General features: G+C 40.3%; 1 protein-coding gene across 5 annotated transcripts in view; it reads left to right on the plus strand.

Annotated features, from left to right (window-relative positions):
* Window positions 1–27,778, plus strand: part of ESR1 (estrogen receptor 1) — a 403,080-nt gene that overhangs the window by 350,165 nt on the left and 25,137 nt on the right. For all 5 annotated transcript variants that reach the window (XM_047734308.1, XM_047734307.1, XM_047734306.1 and 2 more), the window contains one exon: window positions 2,314–2,447. In XM_047734308.1, the coding sequence (XP_047590264.1) occupies window positions 2,314–2,447 (134 nt within the window). The remainder of the gene's footprint in view (window positions 1–2,313; window positions 2,448–27,778) is intronic.

Consider the following 27,778-nt stretch of genomic DNA (forward strand, 5'->3'; position numbering starts at 1 on the left):
GCTGAGCAGGGAGCCTGAGGCGGGGCTCAATCCCAGGACCCTGGGATAATGACCTGAGCTGAAGGCAGATGCCCAACGACTGAGCCACCCAGGTGCCCCCAATACCTTATTTTTAAAATGTAATGTGTTTTGAACCTTCAGGTTTGCTTGTTTAATAATTGCCACTACTAATGTTAAATCCTCGATGCTAAGGCTCTGTTGCACAGGGAAAAAACCTAAGTTTCTTATAACGTAAGACATCTTCATCACCTGACCTTTTTCTCCTTTCTCAGATTAACCCCTTGTCTCTTTTGTACCTTCACTCTGCTCTTCTTGTCCATGTGTAAGACCCTCTTCCAATGATGCTTTCATACTCCTGCTCCATGAAAGCCTACATTTCTTAAATTGTCAACTCAAATGCCACCTATTAGGCGAATCCTTACCTGTCATCCTTGGCAACATGAATGGTTCCAGCCCAGGCACAGTCCCTTATTACACTTCCTTCTATATTTCAAAAGCACTTTATACAAGTCTGTTAAACCTGATTATATTATTTCAAGGTTTTGAGCATATGAGAGTAGAGGCCCTGTTTTTATTCCCATAACTACCACAAAGAATATAGTAGCAGATCAATAAATACCTAGACAAATCATTTACCTGAATCTTAATCATCTTTGATTACCCATAGATTGAAGAACTCTGTATTTTTTTAAGTTTTTATTTGAATTCCAATTAGTGTCCAGTTTTTGTGTTAGTTTCAGATGTACAATACAGTGATTCAACACTTCCATACGCTACCCAGTGCTCATCACAGCAAGTGCCCTCCGTAATCCCCATTCCCTGTATCCCCCATCCCCCCACCCACCTCTGTGCTGGTAACCCATCAGTTTGTTCTCAGTAGTTAAGAATCTGTTTCTTGGTTTGTCTCTTTCTTTCCCCTTTGCTCGTTTGTTTTGTTTCTTAAATTCCACATATTAATAGAATTTGTCTTTTCCTGACAGACTTATTTCACTTAGCATTATATCCTTTAGCTCCATTCATATTGTTGCAAATGTCTAGATTCCACTCTTTTTTATGTCTGAATAATATTCCATTGTATAACTGTACCACAACTTCTTTATCCATTCATCAATCAGCAGACACTTGGGCTGCTTCCATATCTTGGTTATTATAAAAAATGCTGCTATAAACATAGGGGTGTGTGTATCCCTTTGAATTTGTGTTTTTTAATTCTTTGGGTAAATCCCCAGTAGTGCAATTGCTGAATCATAGGATAGTTCTATTTTTAACTTTTTTAAGAACCTCCATAGTGTTTGCACAGTGACTGTACCAGTCTGTATTCCCACCAGGAGCGCACAAGGGTTCCTTTTATTCCACGTCCTTGCCAATACCTATTGTTGTGTGGTTGATTTTAGGCATTCTGACAGGTGTGAGGTGATATCTCATTATGGTTTTTGATTTGCATTTCCCTGATCAGTGATGTCAAGCACGTGTCTATTGGCCAATTGTATGTCTTCTTTGGAGAAATGGCTGTTCATGCCTCCTACCCATTTTTTAAGTTGGGTTATTTGTTTTTTGGTTGCTGAGTGGTCTAAGTTTTTTTATATATTTTGAATAGCAACCCTTTATTGGATATGTCATTTGCAAATATCTTCTCCCTTTCAGTAGGTTTTTTAGTTTTGTTGATTATTTCCTTCATTGTGCAGAAGCTTTTTATTTTGATGTAGTCCCAGTAGTTGGTTTTTGCTTTTGTTGCCCTTGCATCAGTGGACCTATCTAGAGAAAAAGTTTCTATGACTGATGTTAGAAAAGGTACTGCCTCTGTTCTCTTTGATGAACTCAGTATTTAACATGGCAGATTTGGGAATTGAACAATATGTCTCTTCTAGGAATTTGAAGTGAAATGTTTTATTGATGGAAAAACTTTTTTTTTTGCCTTCAAGAATTCAAATGATATGTTCATGTTTCATGAAGAGAATGGACTACAGTTTTTTGTTACAGATTTGGAGCCGGTAGATTTTTATGAAAGTGAACCTTATCGTGGGTCTGAAAGCTTTCTGGGCTTTATTTATTTATTTTTTAAGACTTATTTGAGAAAAAGAGAGCATGAGCCAGCATGTGAGCAAGGGGAGGGGCAGAGGGAGAAGGAGGGAGAGAATCTCAAGCAGTCTTCCTGCACAGTCCGGAGCCCAATGTGGGATTTGATCTCACAGCACTGAGATTGTGACCTGAGCCAAAATCAAGAGTCACACTCAACCAGCTGAACCACCCAGGAGCCCCAGCTTTTCTGTGCTTTAATACTTTTTTTTCTTTTTATTTGCTGTGTTTTCATAGGAACCAGGGAAAATGTGTAGAGGGCATGGTGGAGATCTTTGACATGTTGCTGGCTACATCATCTCGGTTCCGTATGATGAATCTCCAGGGAGAGGAGTTCGTGTGCCTCAAATCCATCATTTTGCTTAATTCCGGTGAGTTGATAACATGGGGAATTTACTGCTGGGTTACTGGAAGAAAGATTTTATTTGGATTTTCAGTCAGATACAAGCTGCCTATTATGTAAAGGCATAACCATGAATTGACGCACACTTATCAAATCTCTTGTCATTGTAGACTGCTTAGAGAGGTGGATCCTGCGTGGGTCAAATACGGTGACTGACAAGAACCCAAATGGGACACTGAACCAAATGGCTTTTTGTTGAAATATTTGCATCCTTTCACAGATAGTTGCGATGTTTTCATTCTATTAATTTTATTTATTTAGTCTGAAGTGGATGTTTTTACCAAAGTGGTACGAGTGTATAGGCATAGACTGCTGATAGTTGCATAGGTCGGGAAGTACATAGACCAAGGGATTAGTATCAAACTCCAGATCCTAAGGAAAGAGGCTTCTTTGAGACCAGCCATGTTTCTGGTCAAAATTGATTAGGTGACAAATATAATTGGCTCAGAGGCAGAAACACCTGGTCCTAAAACTGAGGCACCCAGAGGGCAAGTCCAGCCAAAAGATCAGCTTTCATGTGTTGTAAGGGGTTGAATTCAACTGTGCCTTCCGATTGATTCATTTGAGAAAGTGTAGGTGACCATGGCATCTGGTTTGGGGTTTGGTTTGTTTTGTTTGCAGTAAAGTCACCTGTTGTGTAAAGAGTTGGTCCAGGTCACCCGGATGGAAACTGGGGCCCAGTTGAGCACCATGTTCCTCCTGGTCCTCACTATTTGGATCCAAGCACTAGATACCCAGGCTGTAGGACCCAAAGCTCCACAGATGGGTGTCAGCTGCACAGTAGATGCCTTTAGCCTGGGCCTTTGTCCCCACCCCTTCCCTACTTCATGCCTCAGACCTCACTCTCACATAGAAACTGTAGCTATTTTGAAGTCCTAGGCCTGGTTTAGAATCAGATAGGGCTTCCAGTTTCCCGAGAGCTGAACTATAGTTTGTGTTGATCACATGGGAAGAGAATCAGTACTTTCTTCTCTTTTCATATGTCTTATCTCTTCTGGATGAACACCCACCCTTCCACACCTCCCCTAGCCGTTTTCCACTTCCCTTCCCCTCCAGTGCTAAGAACCTATATCGCCTCATGGTTAGACAGTAATCATCCTCACTTATCAACTGATAAATGGAAATCTGTTCTATTCCACTAGGCAAGGACTGAATTACGGAACAAAGTTACCTGAGAAACGCTGTGACCCACACTGAGGAAGTGATTACCGCCCCATTCAAGTTTCTGGTTCCACTCACATGCATTGTGCTTTTCATTTCAGTCATTTGTCTGGTACATTGAAGGGTTCACATCCCACAATGGCTCTTTATTGGAACAGAGTTCTGGGAGCAATGCCACTCGGCTGCACTGTGCCAGGCCCTGAACCTGGTCCTTCTTCAGTGGAGGGCTGGCACATGCTGTCGGCTTTCCTGTGGGCAATCTGTTAACTTCAGGGAAAGCAGGCCTATCAAGTGCTGGGACTTTTTTCCCACTTTTACCAGGAAATAATACCCCAGACAGGAAGCGAAAATTAGCTGGAGTTATATAACCCACACAAGTAGATGCTCTGATCTTGGTCACCAAAAACACTCCCTTCAAATATGTGTAGCCTCTTTCTACCTTATTATTCTGTTTCTATGACAGGGTAGGGTTTTTAAAATATTATATTAAAAAAGGGCAAGACTTTGGACATCAAAATATTGAATGCATAGACCCAGGATTTTTTAAATCCCAGAGGAAAAAAAAAATGTCAGCCCTCACAAGAAAGTCTTTGTGAGAGACTGGCTGCAGAATCTCAAAACAGATTTCCCACTGCAGAGCTGGGACCAACACCTGACTCCTCCTCATGGTGGTGAATCTTTCCTGTGCTGTCCTTGTTCTTCTCCTTCTTTCTCAGAATCTTCTGTGAGCTTGCTTCCTTACACTTGCAGGGTTAGAACACTAGTTTGCAAACACAAGGCCCTGGAGTCTGACAGAGTTTACCGTTGTCCTTCTTCTGAGAGAGATCTCAGGGCTGTGGCGCGTTTTTTCTGTCAAGGACAGTGCTGCTGGCTCACAGGCAGGAACAAAACAGAAGCCGTCTCGCAAACTGTAAAAAGTGAAACCACTCTTTTCAATCCAGAAGTGAGCTATGTTTGGAAAAGCAGGTCTGCTGCTGAGCACAGCTCTTAGTGTGTCATATTATTCCTGAAAAACAGAACCAGAGAGGACAAGAATGAAACACAATGGTGTGGTGCTGGGAGACTTTTCAGAGTAAAAAAGCAGTCAGTCCTAGGAAGGTTACTACAATCCTAACAATCTTTGCCCACAATTGAAAGTACAGATTTTTCTAAAAGCCCAACCAATTCATGACTCCGCACTAGGGCAGTGCTTCCCCTGTCATGAGATAAGGACCAAAGGGATGGTCATTCCAGGAATCTCGGATAGAAGCCAAGTTAGAAAAGATTCAGGAAGGCTGAGCTGGGAGATGCTTTTCTGATTCCTGGGAAACAAGACCTCAGTGTATGGGGGAGCTTTGGGCTGTGTGCTGTGTCCCTGTCACCAAAATCTGAGAGAGTGTGTATATGTTGGCCTTGACTTTGAGGCGGAGGCCAAAGGGTAGTTGAAAGGTTGTTCTGTGGACTACTTGGAGTGACTTTCTGCAGCTTCTAAGAGGGTCTCCCAAATGCTGAAATTTCCATGGGAAGCCCCTTCATAGCTGTTTGGAATGGGGGATACTCATCAAGATTTATGCCTCCTTAAGAATAATTCATTACATTGCTTACGAAAGCCTAGAATCATTCATAGGACGAACACGACTTTTCCACTGTCCCCTCAAGGACAGAGGCATTCCTGGTTAATCCAGACTTGCTTTAGCAAAATCAGTGCCAGCTCCAAGGCATTCTGAGAACTAGCTGGGCAGAACTCAGGAGAAGGAAACACGAGCAGAGCAGATGAGCGCAGGGCAAAAGGCGGAGAGGGAATGGTGACAAGAGGCAGGGCTGGTGCTGAAGAAAGGGACCCGGGGACCAGGAAGGGGTCATCTGTGCCTGTTTTCCCTATTCCCCCTGCTCAGTGAGACTTCAGTCCTTCTTGATAATTCCAGTATAATTCTTCCAGACCCAACTCTGACCTCATCTCATTCAGGAAATCTTGCAACCACCCAAGTCCATAATGATTCCCTTCACTAAACTATTTTAGTTCTTAGAGTCCCTACCCTACTATCTAACATTTGGTCGATTGGTTGACTGATAGCATTCATTTGTTCACTACTTCAGAAATTTTATGCTAAATACACAAAAATGGATAGCACTGTTTTTTGTTTTGTGTTTTCAGTTTTTTAATGTAACCTGGATGGCTTCTTCATGCATGTATATCCCAATTTCCCTATAAACTATATAAACTTTTTTTTAACATTTCTCACAGTCTTTAACCTGTGAACTGTCAATAGGTGTCATGCCATTCAGTCCTTTAGTAGATGTTTATTTGCTGGACATGACCATGGGGTCTTGGAAAGTTCCCATTTATCACATGTTCTTTCTACCATTATGAAACATGTCATCCTTTCCCGATCTAGATAACTTCAAACTATTAAATGGGAAAAAATAACACCCATCTCCTCGCGTTACTGTGATCTAAAAGGAAAATTGTATATAAGATGTCAAGTGTGGTTTATGGAACACAGTAGGCCTTCAATCAATGACAGTCGTCACCATCATTCAAGAATCTCGGTTCAGAAGGAGCTAGTCCGGGGGCGCCTGGGTGGCTCAGTCAGTTGAACATTGGAGTGGAACCTGCATAAGATTCTCACTCTCCCTCCCCCTCTGCTCCTTCCCGCCCACCCTGTGGGCGTGCCTGTGGTCACTCACTCTCTCTCTCTTACTTTAAAAAAAAGAAGGAGCCATTCAATACCTTTTTTTTTTAAATTTAAAAGATACATTTATTTATTTTAGAGATCTCACAATCCTGAGATCATGACTTGAGCTGCAACCAAGAGTTGGATGCTCAACTGACTATTTACACCTTTATACATATATATAATATAAATTATGTGTATAATGAAGTACTTCAGTTTAAAGGTTTCCTGCTAGGCTTTCAAAGTACGCAGGGATGGAAGGATAATATTAATAATAGAGACCATGACTCTTCCCCTGAGACTTGCTGAATTGTGCTGTTCAATTGTATTGAGAAAAATTTTTGAGCAAGATTGATCTCATGGGTAATAATTGATTGTTAACTGAACCTTAATGTTGGCAACCTTGATGAAAACGCTACGGTGAGTGACAGACAACTCCCAGAGCTCTCACTGGTCCATTCATTGTGTTTCTTCCCATTTCCCTTCCCACCTTCCCCTACCATGAGAGTCTCACAAGTCCCTCAGAGGCCACTCCCATTCGGATCACTACCCTTTTAGTGAGTGTTTTTCAAGACTCAGAAGAATTTACCCATCAAAGCTTAATATGTGTAAGTCTACAATCTCTAATAGGTGTTTGCTTTGGCCTTCAAAATTCAACTTAATAATTGTTTCTGCCCCTTTTCTGAACCTGTTACTGACCACAGTTCATTATATTCCCCAGTAATTTCAAAGAGCATTTCATCCCTCACTCCCTGGTGACTTGATCCTCCTAAGTCTCTGGAGAGCCCATCAGACCCCAGATTCCAGCTCCCATGAACCCTGTTTAACAGTAGATCCACTTTCCTCTCCTGGCTCACAAGCAGCTCCAGTTACCCAAATCTGCCCTGGGCCTGCTGGATCCCTGCCTCCCTCCAGAAATGTCTTACTCTATGGAAATACTGTTCTCATGATTACCTGTTTATCACAACTGCCTTCAGACATTGTTTCTCTTTCAGCTGGTGGAGTAATAGAGGGGAGAAAAGGTAAAAACCTGTAGAACAAAAAGGAAAACAAAATACTAGAAAGAATTACGGCCCCATTTCTAAAATATGTACCCTGATGTTCACTTCAGAAAACAAGGGGTATGGAATGTCGATCAGGAACGTATATGTTAAACATAACCATAAACATGGTGCCCGTTCTTGTCTGTCATTAGTTCTGCTTGGTTAATATGGTGAACGTCATCACCTTGGTGCCTTAACAAAGCACATGATGCTGAAGCTATGACACTTACTCGCTTTAGATGTGTTCACCAGAGCCCTGGGCGGAGAAGCATATACTTCATGATTGATTATGACAAGCTCTCATCACAAGGAATGTTTCCTCTCTCTCTTTTTTTTTTTAAGATTTTATTTATTTATTTGACAGAGATCACAAGTAGGCAGAGAGGCAGGCAGAGAGAGGTCGGGGAAGCAGGCTCCCTGCTGAGCAGAGAGCCCGATGTGCGGCTCGATCCCAGGACCCTGAGATCATGACCTGAGCTGAAGGCAGAGGCTTAACCTACTGAGCCACCCAGGTGCCCCATCTCCTCTCTCTTGAGCTGATTTCTTTGTGCTATTAATTATTAGACAGTCATTTAGAGCATTTATAGTTTTAAGTTGAGAAATAAGACAAAAATTTAGAGTCCCTATATTTAGACGAAAGAACATTTTAAAAACATATTGCCTGTAAACATTGAGGATCATTAATTCTTAACAGTTGAAGGCTTCTGACAGGAAGAGGCCTTGGAAATTGCCAATGGAAGGCAGTTGTTGGCCCTGGCAAAGTTTTGATTATATTATCTCTTGAGTTCTTTGTAATGCCAAGTTTCCTCCCCAGGGGAGCCTTCCTATTGTGATTTTGAGATAAATGGTACTTCATAGTTAAGTGACTCATTGTCTCCTTCTCTCTGGATGACTGGGTTCTGTAGGCAGTGGGCTCAAAGATTGGAAACTTTGCCTGCTACAGACTTCTGGTGTGGCTTGAAATGAGCTTAGGGTCTCCACTAAACTACTGAAAATTTGGTGTGGCACAGACTTTGTCATTGGAGAGGCCCGGCACTCAAGAGAAGCAACTCTACCACTTACTTAGGGGATGATGGGTGCCCTTTGATAAGGTGCTTCCCTCTCAAAGGAATTACTGAGTTCTTAGCAGATAGATAATAAATAAATTCCTGGGGCACCTGGGTGGCTCAGTGGGTTAAGCCTCTGCCTTCGGCTCAGGTCATGATCTCAGGGTCCTGAGTTCAAGCCCCGAATTGGGCTCTCTGCTCGGCAGGGAGCCTGCTTCCTCCTCTCTCTCTCTCTCTCTCTGCCTGCCTCTTTGCCTACTTGTGACCTCTGTCTGCCAAATGAATAAATAAAATCTTAAATAAATAAATTCCTGCCTGGAAATTCTGAGGCAGGATCACCCCTGCCTTTTGTGGTTAAAAAATTGCATTCTTATGACCAAAATGTCCTTCTGGTGAATGGAAGAGACTCAGGCCCCAGACCGAGTGGATTGGGTCCTGTATCTTGCACACACCTCTTGGAACTTCTGTGGAATTAGGGAAACCAACCAAACGCCTGCCTCCAGGGAAAGACTGGGGGAGTCCTAATGGGACCTCCTGGGATGGGTCAAAACGCAGCTGCTGTTGGGAGCCGGGAAACCCTTGCAGCGTTCTAATATTAGGAACAGCTTTCCAATCATACTGAGAGCCTTGGGGAGGGACAGAATCATCTTTTGCTCTCAAGACCACCAACAAAGGGGGAAGCCGTCTCCTGAGTCCTGGATTCAACCACCCTTTGGACCAGGGGCCAGAAACTATGAAATCAGCATTTTGAAGTCTGACCCATTTAAAAGAAAAAAAAAAAAAAAGCCACCGACTCCCCTAACACTGACTTAAATGTTCTTGTTCTTTGTATTATAATGCTGCTTAAATATGTATAACCATATTTATTATTTAAATGGACAACCAAGCATAGACTTTGTTTATAGCTCTTATATAAGTACAAAACCAAAACAAATTCATAAATTAAATAGAAACTAAAAGGCAAACTGATAATGTTTTTGTAGAAATTGAGCTGCTGTTTTCTAACATGCCTGAGGAGGACCTCTGGTCTGCTGGGGTCTACCAAGTGCTCTTGTGATGATTCAGTCCTGTCCCCCCACCACCCCCACTTGCCTGTGTCCAGAATGATGACAAAACCTTTGCTTGTGCAGCATGTGGTAACACCTGGCTTTGGCAAGAACATATCCATTATATATTTTGTTGGCTTCTGTATTTATTTATCTGAGGTACTTAAAATATAACTAGTAGATTTGAGGCGATGGTAAGTACTGGTGGGACACATGTTACTTAGGAAACAAAGATGATACGGATCATCTAGATTGGTGAGGATCAATGCTGCACACATTTCAATCATCTGGGGGGGGTCTTAAAAAAAATACCTGTGGGGGGACCCACCTCCAGAAGTTCTGATGTAATTGGTTCAGATGTCATTCAGGTTCAGAGCCTGAATATTAGTATTGATTAAAGCTCCCCCCATCCAAGACTCCCGTCTCACCAGGATGGAGAACCATTCATGTAAGTGCTGCAGAACATTCTGGTATTCATGTCTTTTTTTTTTTTTTTAAGATTTTATGTATTTGACAGACAGAGATCACAAGTAGGCAGAGAGGCAGGCAGTGGGAGGGGGGGTAGCAGGCTCCCTGCTGAGCAGAAAGCCTGATGTGGGGCTCAATCCCGGAACCCTGAGATCATGACCTGAGCAGAAGGCAGAGGCTTTAACCCACTGAGCCACCCAGGCGCCCCGGTATTCGTGTCTTTATGGTATTTCTTAGACTATCATTAAAATAAAAACACAAAATTATAAAATTCTAAGACAATTTAAAAACCTTTTATTTTTAATTCTCAGGAGTATGTGAAACCTTGTTTGGAAAACTACCGTATACAGGATAACCTTTCAGCTACATTAAAATTGTTCTCTAGTGTGCCGTGAGACTAACCACTTTCGCACACGCTCTTGCTCAGAGCTATGCTGGGCCTGGAGGCATACAAATGAGTAAGAGTGGGGGCACAGATAATTAACTCCTTATTTGCATATCAGGAGATGAGGGCTGTGTTATAGATAAGCACAGGGTTGCTACTGGAGAACAGATAGATCGGCTGAGTCTTGAGAATGAGAGGACTTAGCTGGAGTCTGAAGAAAGGCAAGGGAGAACCACACCACCACCACCCCCACCCTGCAATTCATTCATCTAACAGTGAGGATCTCATTAAACCACGGGACTTCTTTTCATTGGTTTCCTCCACTAGCAAAGAGAGAGAATAATTCAAAACAGTCCTGCCAGTCTTATGGGTTTATTGTGATAGAGTAAGATAGCTTAAAAATATGATAATATCATCATTGCTGTTATAGTCTTTTTTTTCCCCCAATGGGAAAATATTAAGCAATCAAATAGTCTACTAAGATTTTGGTGTCACGATCACCTTGTTCTAATCAAAGGACCAGAAGTATAATCAAGGTCTATATTTGGAAGGGCCTTAGGTGCCTTTCCTTTACTCATGCCGGCATATTGACCTATATTTAAAAGTGTTTTAATACTTGAGAAAACAACAATAAAATCCCACTAATTTCTTAGGTTCACAAGTAAAATAAAATATTGTTTTTTAATGGGCTTATCGTTCCCCACAACATACTCATTGAATATGTAAAAGCCATAATAGAATATGTATGCTTCTTGACACATTTAAATGGAATGTCAGACTGTCCTGTCAAGTTCTAGTCTAAACCGAACATCCGTCCAGTTAGTTGGAAGACCTACTTCTGGGTGTAGCCTTCCACTCAGGGCCTCTTGACTCTCTGACTGCTTCTCTCATAGTGAAAGAAAAATGGAAAAACAGACTTCCTGTTGCAAGTTCTGTCCTCCCCTCCCTGGGTCCCAAGCACAGGCTGGCTTTGACCTCTTCCAGCACTTTCCCCAGAGAGCTATAGCTGCTTCTGTAAGTTGAGGTGAATTCAGACTGCCTCAGGCCTATTTTTCGCTGAGTTTTTACTTTATATCTATTTTTTAGGTTTTATGCTTCTTTTCTCATGTTAGGCAGCAGTCCCCCACTGAACTGAGTGATAGCCATGGCTTGAGACACTATTTTTTGTTAGTTTCACTACCCTTTATTGAGTATTTACTGCTTTCCAAGGGTGTATTAAGTGCTGGAAATGCAAAGTTGCCCTTCATTGCCTTCTCTGTAGTAGTTTTTATCTGTGGTTTCCACGAGGTGAAGCGTAGGGACTGCTTCCTGGCACCTAAGGGTGGCGCTGTCAGTGATCCTACCAGTGGTGATAGTAATAGTGGTGATTACTAAGGCAGTTCCTACCTCAAGGTCCTCACAGTCTAAAGACTGAGACATTTATAAAAAGAAAACTTAAAAAAAATTTTTAAAAATGTTAAAAAAGGAAAAAGAAAATTGATCTTTTAAAAAAATAAGGTTGCAATTATAAAGCAATATGTTCAATTGAAATAATTTAAGAATACAAAATATATTACTAGAGAAATAAACAATGACCCAAAGTTAGGCAACTGGTTGGGCATTATGATGTGCTTCATTGCAGTCTACTATAAAGGTGAAGAGCCAGAGACATGAGTTCCATGTTCAGATCCCCTTTCTGATACTTCTTAGTTGTGGGGCTCTGGACACAGAGCTCTGGACTATTCTGTTGAATAGCAGTGGTGATAATTGCTTATACCTTTTGTGCTTCTGTTTCCTGGTCCATGAAATGGAGATTGTGACAGTGTCAACCTGCTAATCCGAGTTAGCTCTTAAAACAATGTCTGCTTAGATTAACACTCCATTTGTGTGAGGTACTATTTTCTTCTCTTTCCATGCTGTGAGTGTATTATAACCATATTTATATTTACATATTTTATTTTATTTTTATTTTTTTTATTTTTTTATAAACATATAGTGTATTTTTAGCCCCAGGGGTACAGGACTGTGAATTGCCAGATTTACACACTTCACAGCACTCACCACAGAAACCCCCTCAATGTCCATAACCCCACTACCCTCTCCCGACCCCCCTCTCCCCAGCAACCCTCATTTTCTTCTGCGAGATTAAGAGTCTCTTATGGTTTGTCTCCCTCCCGATCCTATCTTGTTTCATTTATTCTTTTCCTACCCCCCAAACCCCCCGCATTGCATCTCCACTTCCTAATATCAGGGAGATCATATGATAGTTTTCTTTCTCCTATTGACTTATTTTGCTAAGTGTAATACCCTCTAGTTCCAACAACATTGTTGCAAATGGCAAGATTTCATTTCTTTTGATGACTGCATAGTATTCCATTGTATATATATACCACCTCTTCTTTATCCATTCGTCTGTTGATGGACACATAGGTTCTTTCCATAGTTTGGCTATTATGGACATTGCTGCTATAAACATTCGGGTGCACGTGCCCCTTTGGATCACTACGTTTGTATCTTTAGGGTAAAACCCAGTAGTGCAATTGCTGGGTCATAGGGTAGCTCTATTTTCAACTTTTTGAGGAACCTCCATGCTGTTTTCCAGAGTGGCTGCACCAGCTTGCATTCCCACCAACGGTGTAGGAGGGTTCCCCTTTCTCCGCATCCTCACCAGCATCTGTCCTTTCCTGACTTATTAATTTTAGCCATTCTGACTGGTGTGAGGTGGTATCTCATTGTGGTTTTGATTTGTATTTCCCTGATGCCGAGTGATGTGGAGCATTTTTTCATGTGTCTGTTGGCCATCTGGATGTCGTCTTTGCAGAAATGTCTCTTCATGTCCTCTGCCCATTTCTTGATTGGATTATTTGTTCCTTGGGTGTTGAGTTTGCTAAGCTCGTTATAGATTTTGGATACTAGCCCTTTATCTGATATGTTTGCAAATATCTTCTCCCATTCTGTCAGTTGTCTTTGGACATTCTTTCCTGCTTTGTCGAAGATGAGTTGACCATAGAGTTGAGGATCTATTTCTGGGCTCTCTATTCTGTTCCATTGATCTGTCTGTCTGTTTTGTGCCAGTACCATACTGTCTTGATGATGACAGCTTTGTAATAGAGCCTGAAGTGTGGAATTGTGATGCCACCAACTTTGGCTTTCTTTTTCATTATTCCTCTGGCTATTCGAGGTATTTTCTGGTTCCATATAAATTTTAGGATTATTTGTTCCATTTCTTTGAAAAAAATGGATGGTACTTTCTTGTTCTTTCTCAAGCTCTTTTAGATGTAGGGTTAGGTTGTGTATTTGAGACCTTTCTTGTTTCTTGAGAAAGGTTTGTATCACTAGATATTTTTCTCTCAGGACTGCCTTTGCTGTGTCCCATAGATTTTGAACCATTGTGTTTTCATTATCATTTGTTTTAATGAATTTTTTTCAATTCTTCTTTAATTTCCTCTTGTGATTGAGTTCTAGCTTCAGAGCATTGTGGTCTGAAAATATGCAGGGAATGATCCCAATCTTTTGATACCGGTTGAGACCTAATTTATGACCCAGGATGTGATCTATTCTGGAGAATGTTCCATGTGCACTAGAGAAGAATGTGTATTCTGTTGCTTTGGGATGGAATGTTCTGAATGTATCTGTGATGTCCATCTGGTCCAGTGTGTCATTTAAGGCCTTTGTATCCTTGTTGATCTTTTGCTTGGATGATCTGTCCATTTCAGTGAGGGGGGTGTTAATGTCCCCTATTATTATTGTATTATTGTCAATGTGTTTCTTTGATTTTGTTATTAATTGGTTTATACAGTTGGCTGCTCCCATGTTAGGGACATAAATGTTTAAAATTGTTAGATCTTCTTGTTGGACAGACCCTTTGAGTATGATATACTGTCCTTCCTCATATCTTATTATAGTCTGGCTTAAAATCTAATTGATCTAATATAAGGATTGCCACCCCAGCTTTCTTCTGATGTCCATTAGCATGGTAAATTGTTTTCCACCCCCTCACTTTAAATCTGGAGGTGTCTTCAGATCTAAAATGAGTTTCTTGTAGGCAGCATATTGATGTTTTTTTTTTTTTTAATCCATTCTGTTACCCTGTGTCTGTTGATTGGGGCATTTAGCCCATTTACATTCAGGGTAAGTATTGAGAGATATTAATTTAGTGTCATTGTATTGCCTGTAAGGTGACCTTTACTATATATCGTCTCTGTTCCTTTCTGATCTACTACTTTTAGCGTCTCTCTTTGCTTAGAGAACCCCTTTCAATATTTCCTGTAGAGCTGGTTTGGTGTTTACAAATTCTTTTAGTTTTTGTTTGTTCTGGAAGCTTTTTATCTCTCCTTCTATTTTCAATGATAGCCTAGCTGGATATAGTATTCTTGGCTGCATGTTTTTCTCGTTTAGTGCTCTGAATATATCATGCCAGCTCTTTCTGGCCTGCCAGGTCTCTGTGGATAAGTCTGCTGCCAATCTAATAGTTTTACCATTGTATGTTACAGACTTCTTTTTCTGGGCTGCTTTCAGGATTTTCTCTTTGTCGTTAAGACTTGTAAATTTTACTATTAGGTGACGGGGTGTGGACCTATTCTTGTTGATTTTGAGGGGGGTTCTCCATACCTCCTGGATTTTGATGCTTGTTCCCTTTGCCATATTAGGGAAATTCTCTACAGTAATTCTCTCCAATATACCTTCTGCTCCCCTCTCTCTTTCTTCTTCTTCTGGAATCCCAATTATTCTAATGTTTTGTCTTATGGTTTCACTTATCTCTCGAATTCTCCCCTCATGGTCCAGTAGCTGTTTGTCCCTCTTTTGCTTAGCTTCTTTATTCTCTGTCATTTGGTCTTCTATATCACTAATTCTTTCTTCTGCCTCATTTATCCTAGCAGTAAGAGCCTCCATTTTTTATTGCACCTCATTAATAGCTTTTTTTATTTCAACTTGGTTAGATTTTAGTTCTTTTATCAATCCAGAGAGGGTTTCTCTAATATCTTCCATGACTTTTTTGAGCCTGGCTAGAACATTGAGAATTGTCAATCTGAACTCTAGATCTGAGATCTAGATTATTACCAACATCCGTATTGATTAGGTCCCTAGCCTTCGGTACTGCCTCTTATTCCTTTATTTTTTTTTTAAGATTTTATTTATTTATTTGACAGAGAGAGATCACAAGTAGACAGAGAGGCAGGCAGAGAGAGAGAGAGGGAAGCAGGCTCCCTGCTGAGCAGAGAGCCCGATGCGGGACTCGATCGCAGGACTGTGAGACCATGACCTGAGCCGAAGGCAGCGGCTTAACCCACTGAGCCACCCAGGCACCCTCTTATTCCTTTTTTTGTGGTGAGTTTTTCCACCTTGTCATTTTGTCCAGATAAGAATATATGAATTTTAGGATTATTTGTTCCATTTCTTTGAAAAAATGGATGGTACTTTCTTGTTCTTTCTCAAGGTCTTTTAGGTGTAGGGTTAGGTTAGCAAATAGAATACTAAAAGGGTGGTGAAGTCCCCAGGAAAATGTGTTTTAACCAAATCAGAAGAGACCCCAAATCATGGGAGGGAGAAAGGGGCTAAAAAGAAGTTCAGAAAAAAAAGTTTAAAAAAAGAAAACAAAGAAAAAATATAAAAAAGAAAAAAAATATATATATATATTAGACTGGTGAATAGAACAGGTTCACCCACTTAATTTTGTATTTTGGTCTCTTAGAAGAAACTATCTCCCAAAATTTTAAAGAATGAAAAACATATATAAGGGTAAACACAATGAAGGGATGGGATATGCCTATAAAGGTGAGAAAAATATATATTTTTTAAATTTCTGAAAAAGGAGTTGATAAAGTAAGTTGACTAGGACAATAAAGGTAAAGAAAGTGGAGACAATTTGCTCGGGCTGGAGACTAGAACAAGCCCGGAGCTAGATTTAGGGTATATTTTGATCTATTAGAAGAAGTTGTACCCCAAATTTTTTAGAAGAAAAAACCCTATGTGTATACAAAAAATAAATTTAGATACATTGAAGGATAAAATATGACTATAATAATGTAGGTTCAAAGAAGATTATTTTTTTATGAAAGGTATTGTTAAGATAAACTAGTTTAAAAAGTTAAAAGAGGAAAGGGTAACATTTAAAAAAAATTTAGCAGAAGAAAAAAAAATAAAATTAAAAAAAATTAATTAACTGCAAAACTAAAGAATCATGGGAAGAAAGCCATGAATTCCATGCTTTGCTTATTCCTCCTTTGGAATTCCACTGTTCTCCTTGGTAAGTGAACTTGGTCTTGGCTGGATTTCTTGTTGATCTTCTGGGGGAGGGGCCTGTTGTAGTGATTCTCAAGTGTCTTTGCCCCAGGCAGAGTTGCACCTCCCTTACCAGAGGCCGGGCTGAGTAATCAGCTCAGGTTCACTTTCAGTAGCTTTTGTCCCCTGAACGCTTTCCGTAGAGTTCCAGAGGCCGGGAATGAAAATGGCGGCCTCCCAGTCTCTGGCCCAGAGGAGAGGAGAGCTTGGGCCCTACTCCTCAGTGCGCCCTAAGGGAAAACCGCTCAATCACTCCTGTCTCCCTGGCCTCAGGCAGCACTCCGAGCTCATCCAGCCTGTGACCGGTTCAAGGTAACCCCGAGCTGAGAGCTCACTCCTTGGCTCTGTCTCTGTACCCAGCTTCCCCGCTCTAATACCTGCGAGCTCTGCAACACTCAGACACCGATCCTTCTGTGACCCCGCGGGACCTGGGGGCATGCTGACCCCACGTGGGCTTCACCCCAGTTTAGCCTCTGGAACCATGTCCCCTCAGTGGAGCAGACTTTTAAAAGTCTTCATTTTTTTTTTTTAAGATTTTATTTATTTATTTGACAGAGAGAGATCACAAGTAGACAGAGAGGCAGGCAGAGAGAGAGAGGAGGAAGCAGGCTTCTTGCTGAGCAGAGAGCCCGATGCGGGCCTCGATCCCAGGACCCTGAGATCATGACCTGAGCCGAAGGCAGCGGCTTAACCCACTGAGCCACCCAGGCGCCCTAAAAGTCATTTTGTGCTCCATTGTTCCACCACTTGCTGGGAGCCGGCCCCTCCCCCCGTGGTCTATCTTCCAGTCACTTTGGATTCACTTCTCCGCCAGTCCTACCTTTCAGAAAGTGGTCGATTTTCTGCTTCTAGGATTGTTGCTCTTCATCTCTTCGATCTCCTGTTGGATTTGTAGGTGTTTGCAATGGTTTGATAAGCTATCTAGCTGATCTCCTGCTACCTGATGTTGTCTCAGCCTGCTACTTCTCCGCCATCTTGACTCTTCCCCATATTTACACATTTTAATTAGTGTTATACACATATACTTTCCATAAAAAGAATATTTTAGGGTGCCTGGGTGGCTCAGTGGGTTAGGTCACTGCCTTCGTCTCAGGTCATGATCCCAGGGTCCTGGAATCAAGCCCCACATCAGACTTTCTGCTCAGCAGGGAGCCTGCTTCCCTCTCTCTCTCTCTCTGCCTGCCTCTCTGCCTACCTGTGATCTCTGTCTATCAAATAAAGAAATAAAATCTTTAAAAAATTAAAGAATATTTAAATGGCTGCATCATCATTCAGGAGGATATATCCTCATTCATTCAACAAATATGATATTAGGCATTTAAGTGCTTTCTCTTTTTCTGGAATTTGTTTTGCATTCTTTTCCTACATCTTTTGCCCACATTTGGTTATGACTTCTGGTGTTTGTAGAAGTAGGTTTGCTGGTAAAAGGATACAAAAGGCTCTTGATTTGTGTTACCTACTGTCCTGAAAAGCCTTATCAAACTACACTTTTACGTAACTGTAACCTTATCATGCAATGTGAGAGACAGGTGAGTACAGACCGCGGGCCAGGTGGGAGAGGGCAGATGGCTTTCTGCTGCCCAGTTACTGCCCTCTGCTGTGAAAGACCCATAGTAGCAATTTCTTCATCAGTCATATTATAAGCGCCATGTTAGGACCTTCAAGTTAGCCCCTTTTGAAGCCAATTATTACCTAGAGAATTTTGTTTTATGTTATTGTCTGTATAGATGCTTGTTATGTTAAATTTAAAGTTTGTGACTTACCCAGATACTGGACCTGCCCTTATTCCAAGCTCAGAGTGCACAAAGGCCTGCCATTTTATATTCCACCTTCTGCTCCTGGTTCCCTTACCACTGATTTTTTTAAATTGATATTTATAAAAAGAAGGACACCAGGTTGAATGGCTGGAAGTACACTTCTCTTCATTGGTTTCCTCAACCAGCAAAGAGAAATAGTAATTCTAAACAGTCCTGCAGGCTTATGGGTTTGTTACGTCAGGGCAAGATAACTTAAGAGTATAAGCCAATATCATCATTACAATTAGAGGCTTTTTTTTCCCAAATGGAAAATATTAAGCAATCGAATAAGATTAAAGATTAGAAACTCATCCAGGGAAAGACAACTTGGTTCCTTCTGTGGTTTCATTTGCTCTGGACTCTGGGGCTTTGTGAGAATGAGATGACCTTTCCTAGTCCCTAATGAACTTGGAAGACGCAGCTTACTGCCTGAGCCTACTACTATTCCAACCATGTCATTCTCTGGTGATGGAGGGGCTGCCCGTTCCAAGAGCACCCTGTCCAATGTCGCTGATGCCCCAAAGATCAAATGCAGGCCTGTCTCCACATTCTCACAGCTGGAAGCAGACAGATGTTGGGCAAGCTGGTCCAGCTCCAACTCAGAACAATTGTCAGCCCTGAGGATGGCTAATCGGGGCTGTTAGGAAGGGACCAGCAGGAGCAGTTTGTTCATTCTTTAAAACTGGCATCAACCATGATGAATTAAATCCAGAATGTAAAATTCATCTTCTTCTTGACAGGTGAAGAAGCATTTGCTCTTTCTCTTGATATAGCAAAGGTCACTCTTTTTTTTACAATTTAAATTCAATTAAATAACATATAGTGTGTTGTTAGTTTCAGAGGTAGTGGTCAGTGCTTCATCCATGTTATGTAATACCCTATGCTCACCACATCATGTCCTCCTTAATGTGATCACCCAGTTACCCCATCCCCCTACCTCCCTGCAAATGTCGCTCTTCGAGTAAGAGCACATAACCTTCGCATTCAGTGAAAGCCAAACACTCAGAATCTCCTAGTAAAACCTTAGTGCCATGCTGCTTTGCATTCCAACTCGCAAGTCCTCTGGGGACAAAAAGTGTTGCCAGTCTTTGAAGCTGATCCTCTTTTGTACTTAGACATTAGTTTGGATTATTGATGACATGTTAGGAGCATTTCCAGCTAAGAAAATTATTCTCAGCAGCTTTAGTGACTGAAGCGTTAGCTTTATTTCTTGTCAAAGTGACAAGCCTTGAAGAGTTTCAGAAATGTGAACAGCCTTAGGGATGATAGAAATATTATGAAAATGTGATAAGTAATATCTCTACAACAAGCTCCTCATTCCTTGGAATTTCCATTCACTAGCTGTGTTTCTCTCTCATCAGTCCAGGCTCTGACAAAGCTTATGAAATGATACGAATGAAAGGGACTTTGATTTTGTATTTTTAATAGCATTTTCCTCCACCAAATTATGAAAGTCCTACATGCCCAAGGCAGAGAACTTGGAAAATACAGAAAAACCACAAAGAAAAATAATCTCCTAAGGATTCATAATTTTGCTACACAAAAGTAATCATTGTCAACATTTTGGTGAAAGTTCTTAATTAAGGAGACTCGTAGAAGATATCCGTGTACACCGTGTTCCTTCCATTCTCCACACCATCCTGCATGTTTTTGAAAGGCTGCATTGCTCCTAAGTCATTCCAGGAAAATTATTAGTTTTTTTCAAATATCTCTGGAGGTGAGCCCATTATCAATTATGTCTAGTTTCTCACAAACCTTGAAATTAGGAAATTCTCTGTGTAGTTTCTGAGCAGTAGGCTAGCTGTGAAGGATATCTGGGTTCTGGTCCCAGCTCTGTCACTTATTTACTGACAGGGTGACCCCAGGCCAATCCAGCCTCACTGTCCTGCCTTAAACCCCTCTTAGCTCTAGTGCCCACTGGCCTGGTTCCCTAACTCTTAGAGCCTTTTCCCAATGATTAAAGTCACTGAAGGGGATCATTGGGTTTGGGAGGTTTTTACATTAAAAAAATTTTTAAATTTTATTTTTGTTTATTTATTTATAGACTTTATTTTTTAGAACAGTTATACATTTTAGAGTAGTTTAGAGCAAGACTGGGTGAAAGGTACAGAGATTTCCCATGTACCTCCTCTACCCCCAACACATAGCCTTCCCCACTATCAAAATCCTGCACCAAAATGGTACATTTGTTATACCACTGATGAACCCATATTACACACCGTTACCACCCGCAGTCCATAGTTGACATTATTCATGCTTGGTGTTGTCAAGCATGGGTTTTGATGAATGGATAATGGCACATACCCACCATGATAGCAACCTCTGGCATGGTTTTCCTGCTCTTAACAGTCCCCTGTACTCTGCGCATACAGTCTTCCTTCTTCCCTCCCTCAAAAACAATGCTCTTTTTTTACTCTCTCCATAGTTTTGCCATTTTTTATAATACCATATAGTTGGAATCATATAGTATATAGTATATAGTCTTCCAAGGTTGTCTTCTTTCACTTAGTAATATGCCTTTAAGATTCCTCCACATCTCTTGATAGCGGCGTAGCTCATTACTTTTCAGTGCTGAGTAATGGTTCACTGTCTGGATGTACCACAGTTGATTTATCCATTCACCTGCTGTGAGACATTTTGGTTGCTTCCAAGTTTGGGCAGTCATAAATATCCACGTGCAGGTTTTTGTGTGGACATACATTTTCAACTCATTTGGGTAAATACCAAGGAGCATGATTACTGGATCTTACGGTAAGGGGATATTCAGTTTTGTAAGAATCTGGCAAAGTGGCAATACCACTTTTCATTCCTACTAGAGCTCCTGTTTCTCTAGATCCTTGCCTGCATGTGGGGGTGTCAGTGTTCTAGATTTGGGGCATTCTGATAGGTGTGTAGTGGTATCTCATTGTTTTTCTAATTTGCAGTTCCTTAATGGCACATGACCTGGAGCATCTTTTCATATGCTTGTTTGCCCTCTGTATAGTTCTTCTTTAGTGAGGTATCTATTCAGGTCTTTTGCCCATTTTTTTTTGAATTTTTTTTGAGTATAGTTGACACAAAATGTTATGTTAGTTATAGGTATACAACTTAGTGATCTGACAAGTTTATTCATTATGCCATGTTCACCACAAGCATAGCTCCCATCTGTCCCATTACATCATCACCTTCACAATGACATTGTATTCCTTATGTTCTGCTTTATTCCCATACTGTTGCTTCCAAGTTTGGGCAGTCATAAATATCCACGTGCAGGTTTTTGTGTGGACATACATTTTCAACTCATTTGGGTAAATACCAAGGAGCATGATTACTGGATCTTACGGTAAGGGGATATTCAGTTTTGTAAGAATCTGGCAAAGTGGCAATACCACTTTTCATTCCTACTAGAGCTCCTGTTTCTCTAGATCCTTGCCTGCATGTGGGGGTGTCAGTGTTCTAGATTTGGGGCATTCTGATAGGTGTGTAGTGGTATCTCATTGTTTTTCTAATTTGCAGTTCCTTAATGGCACATGACCTGGAGCATCTTTTCATATGCTTGTTTGCCCTCTGTATAGTTCTTCTTTAGTGAGGTATCTATTCAGGTCTTTTGCCCATTTTTTTTTGAATTTTTTTTTGAGTATAGTTGACACAAAATGTTATGTTAGTTATAGGTATACAACTTAGTGATCTGACAAGTTTATTCATTATGCCATGTTCACCACAAGCATAGCTCCCATCTGTCCCATTACATCATCACCTTCACAATGACATTGTATTCCTTATGTTCTGCTTTTATTCCCATACTGTTCTTATTCCATAACAGGAAGCCTGTATCTCCTTTTCCCCTTCACCCATTTTGTCCAAACCCCTATCACCCTCCCCTCTGGTAAATATCAGTTGGTTCTCTATTTAGAGGTCTGATTCTGCTTTTTGTTTATTCATTTTTTAAGATTCCACTTACAAATGGAATCATATGGTATCTGTCTTTCTCAGTCAAAGTTGTTTCATGTAGCATAATACCCTCTAGGTCCATCCATTTTGTCTGAAATAGCATAACCTTATACTTTTTATGGCTGTGTAACATTCCATTGTGTATGTATACCACATTTTCATATTCGTTCCTCCACTGGTAGAGGCTGCTTCCATGTCTTGGCTGTTGTAAATAATGCTCCAATAAATATTTTTCCATGTTTGTGTTTTCCCTGGGTAAATACCCAGTAGTGGAATTATTGGATCATATGGTATTTCTATTTTTAATTTTTTGAGGGATCTCCATACTGTTTTCCACAATGGCTGTACCAATTTACAGTCCTGCCAACAGTGCATAGGGTACCTTTTTCTCTACTTTCTCATCAACAGTTATTTCTTGTCTTCATGATTTTAGCCATTCTAACAGGAGTGAGGTGATGTCATTTTGGTTTTGATTCAGATTCTCCTGATGATTAGTGATGTCGAGCATCTTCTCATGTGTCTGTTGGCCATCTGGATGTCTTCTTTGGAAAAGGTCTGTTCAGGTCCTCTGCCCATTTTTTGAAAAGACTTTTTTTTTTTTTTTTTTTTTTTTTGGTGTTGAGTTGCATAAGCTCTTAATATATTTTGGATATTAACCTCTTACCAGATATGTCTCTTGCAAATATCTTCTCCCATTCAGTAGGTTATCTTTTTGTTTTCTTGATGGTTTCCTTTTCTGTGAAAAAACTTTTTAGTTTGGTGTAGTCCCAGTAGTTTATTTTTGCTTTTGTTTCCTTTGCCTTAAGAGACATATCTAAAAAAAAAAAAAAATGTTGCTACAGCTGATATTAAAGAGATTACTGCCTGTGGTCTTTTCAAGGATTTTTGTGGTTTCAGGCATTCAGGTTTCAGGCATGGAAGCCGTTAGTCCATTTTGACTTTATTTTTGTGTATGGTATTAGAAAGTGGTCCATTGTCATTCTTCTGCATATGGCTGTCCAGTTTTCCCAACACCACTAACTGAAGAGACTGTCTTTTCCCCACTGTATATTCTAACCTCCCTTGTCATAGATTAATTGACCATATAAATTTGGATTTATTTCTGGTCTCTATTCTGTTCCATTAATCTGGGTGTCTGTTTTTGTGCCAGTACCCTTCTATTTTGATTACTACAGCTTTGTAGTAGATCTGGAAATTGGGAATTGTGATACCTCCAGCTTTTTTCTTCTTTCTCAGAATTGCTTTCACTATTTGGGATCTTATCTGGTTCAGTGCAAATTTTAATATTATTTGTTGTAGTTTTGTGGCCCATTTTTAAATTGGGTTGTTCATTTTCTTATTGTTGACTTTTAAGAGTTCTTTTTATATTTTTTTTATGATTCACAGACCTGTACCCCAGGACAAATAATACATTATGTGTTAATAAAAATAATTTAAGGGCGCCTGGGTGGCTCAGTAGGTTAAAGCCTCTGCCTTCAGCCCAGGTCATGATCCCAGGGTCCTGGGATCGAGCCCCGCATCGGGCTCTCTGCTCAGCAGGGAGCCTGCTTCCTCCTCTCTCTCTGCTTGGCTATCTGCCTACTTGTGATTTCTGTCTGTCAAATAAAAAAAAAAAAACTTAATAAAAATAATTTTAAAAAAAAAGAGTTCTTTGTATATTTTATGTGAGAGTCTTCGGCAGGTTTCTTTTGCAAATATTTTCTCCCAGTCTGTGGCTTGTCTTCTCATTCTTTTATGATCATTGGTTTTTAAACGTTCTTCTGCTTGAAGACTTATGTTCTAGAAGGAGGCTCTGGTGGAGAAGGAGAGGCTGAGTAAGTAGGATCCAGCCCCCTTCCTTCAATTCTCCTGCTTTTGAAGTTTTACTTCACCAAGTTTATAATGTGAGGGTTTTGTATGAGGTTCACATTTTTCAGAGGTTTTGATTCTCAAAATAGTTTAAAAACTACTGAACTAGATGAACGTAAGGCCCCCTTTAAATCTATAATTCTGGAATTCTGCATCTCCTATTTACAATGTAATATAACCTTTCTCTCCTTAAGGAAAAATGAGAAACCTGTCACAGTCATGTGGCCCTTTATCAATATAATTTTCATCTACTGTCTTGTTCACTCAAAATGATGAAACTGATAAACGAAAGAACCACAGATGGCATCCACATGCCCACTTGTCTCTTAAAAATGGAGCATTATCAGCCCTTTCAGTTTTATATCTAGGTTTTATATCTAGGTAAAAATTATATCTGAAACCTTGTGGCTCTGGAGATAAACATACAAATCAAGACCAAGAATGTGCAACCTTCCTCTATTAGCGACCAGTGCTGAACATTGCAAGGTATTCGAGTTGTGCTGTTCAATTTGGGGGGATGAGCTCGTGTGTATTCCCGCCTATAATATATTCTTAATCATATGGCACTTTTTTTCTGGCTTCGAAGCTAAGTCAGATGAATATTTTATAAACATTTGCATTCACACTAACACTGTTGATTTGGCAGAAGGTGGAGGGATGTCTTTTTAATTACTTGATGCATATATTGCCTCTTTCACAGAGAATTTGAAATGGCTTGGTAAAATTCTATGCAACACAAAGGGAGTAAATCAATAATTGGCAAAATTTGTAAAAAAGGAAAATAGAGTGAATGAAATAATAAATCCAGGAGTCAAATTAGCATGCAGAAGCACATCTGTACAGTTCTTAGGATCAGGCCACAAATTTGGCTCTAACTTTCCTTCTCTTGGCGAAAGCATAGAGGAGAACACATTCCGTTACAAGGTTCACAGACTTTTAATAAAAATAAAAGTAAATAGACCAGTTGTTTAACATAAAAACTCTCCTTTGGGCAAATCTCTACAAAGTCTGTTTCTCACAATTAAGGCTTGATAAGGATAAATGGAACTGAAAACTTGGAGTGTTTTATTCTCTGGTGGTGAGAAACCAGATGCAGATATTTTGGGTTGCCAGTTAGGAGGAGATCCAGGTGTTTTGATAATAAGCTGGGCAGTGGTCAGGGCTAATGGCTTCTACAGAAAATTGTTAACTACATATAATATCTGATAGGATGAGTTCAGGCCTTTACCATTGTATCACGGGTGAAGGTCAAGGTCTGGATTAAGGCGTTGATAGTCAGTAGCATTCATAATGTGGAGGAAGTATCCAGATGTAGTTTCATTTCATGATGTACCAGCGCAGGGGTACAATCTCCAATCTGCCCATTCTGGATCATTTTCCTTTCTGGGCAATTTGTGCAGATATCCAGGTGTGTTCTGCCTGCTGCTGTTGTGTAATAAATTACCCCCAAAATAGGTTTAAAAAAAGGTTGTATTATCTTGATCATGAATTTGGCTAGGGCACAGAGGGAATATCTTGTCCCTTTCCCCCATCCCTCAGATGGGGAGACTCATGAAGTAGGGATAGTTTGATAGTTTTGGGTGCAGTCACCTTGAGTTGTCTTTATTCACATGCTGGCAGTTGATGCTGGCTGTCAGATGGGACATCAGCTGGAGCTGTCAATGAAGGGGCTTATCTGTGGTCTCTCCTCCTAGCTCCCCCACAGCCTGGTGCACTGCCCCTCATAGGGGTGGCAAGGGCTCCAGAAGCCAGTGTCCCAGCTGACAAGGCAGAAGCTGCATGGCCTTGTGCGATAGTCCCTTAGAAGTCACACAGCATCACTTCCAGTCCATTTTTTTTTTTTTTTAATTACAAGCAAGTCACAGGTCCACCCAGACTCAAGGGAAGGCATAGCTTGGACATCTCTAGGGGAGGCATGCAGGCATCATATCATAGAGAAGCATGTTGAATGGGAAATATTGTTGTGGTCACCTTTGGAAAATACAGTCTGCTCCAACATGTAAGACTTGCTTCCTGCTCTGTGTTGTCACTCATTGCCCCTAAAATGCCAAGCAAGAAAAAGTGAGGTCCAGGGAAAAGAATTTATGCAGATTATTTATTTTGGCCTACCTTCTCTGGGGGGAAAAAATGAAACCCTCAAGGCCTTCTGAGACCAGGCCAGCTACTAGGACTGGGAGTTCTGCATGGAACCTTGTGAGTAAATCCCTCTGTAATAGATGGGCTGCACATTTTCCATCAAATGTCCCTTTAGAATATTTTCTTCTTGACCTCTGAAACCTAGCAGTTGACTGTTGGAGGAATACGAAAATCAGAACCCCAGTGCTTTCTTTGTACATTACAGATATAACTAACCAAAATAAGGCTTTTAAGCAAAACATAGACCCCTAATGGAATCATCCTTAAAAGGTAAAAGGTTAGGATACAATTTACTACAAATATTAAAAACTGCCGTTTTTTAATTTGGGTATAGTTGATGCACAATATTACAGTAATTTCAGGTGTAAAATATAGTAATTCAACAGGTTTATACATTATGCTATGCTCATCCAAGTGTAGCTTCCATCTGTCCTCATATGTCACTATTATAATATCATTGACTGTGTTCCTTATTCTGTGCCTTTTATTCCTGTGATCTAGTCATTCCATAACTGGAAACATGTATCTCCTTCTCCCCTTCACTCATTTTTCCCAATTTCCCATACAACTACAATTTAATATATAAAAAATACATGCAAAAGAATAAAACTGGACCACTTTCTTATACCCTATAGAAAATAAACTTAAAATGGATTGAAGACCTGAAATCATAAAATTCCTAGAAGAACACATGGCTATAGCTGCCTTGACATCGGTCTAGTATTATTTTTTTGGATCTGTCTCCTCAGGAAAGGACAACAAAAGCAAAAATAAACAAATGGGACAACATTAAATTAAAAGGCTCTTGTATAGTGGAGGAAACCATCAGCAAAATGAAAAGACATCCCACTGACTAGGAGAAGATATTTTCAAATCAAGTATCCAATAAAAATTTAATATCCAAGGTAGACAACGTATACAGCAAAAGACAATCCAATTTTAAAAATGGGCAAAGGACCTGAATAGACATTTTTCCAAAAAAGACATCCAGATGGCCAACAGGCACAAGAACGGACGCTCGACATCCTGAATCATCATGAAAATACAAATTAAAACCACAGTGAGTTACAATCTCACTCTTCTCATAGTGGCTTTTATCAGAAAGCAAGAAATAACAAATGTTAGGCTCTGAGGAAAAGGCAACCCTCGTGCACTGTTGGTGGTAATGTAAATTGGTGTAGCTACTGTGGAAAATAGTATGAACGGTACTTTAAAAATGAAAAATACAACAACCATATGATTCAGCATTTCTTCTTCTGGGCATGCAAAGAAAACGAAAATGTTAATTCAAAAAGACATATGCACCCCTACATTGATCACAACATTATTTACAGTAGCCAGGACATAGAAGCAGCCCAAGTGTCCATGTCCACCCACAGATGAATGAATAAAGAAGATGTGAGGTACATAACTGTGTGTGTGTGTTGTGTGTTTGTGTATACACACAATGGAATATTACTCAACTATAAAGAAGAATGAGATCTTACCATTTGCAACAACACGGATGGACCTAGAGGGTATTATA

Source organism: Lutra lutra, chromosome 6, assembly GCF_902655055.1.
Source record: "Lutra lutra chromosome 6, mLutLut1.2, whole genome shotgun sequence".
Classification (NCBI taxonomy): domain Eukaryota; kingdom Metazoa; phylum Chordata; class Mammalia; order Carnivora; family Mustelidae; genus Lutra; species Lutra lutra.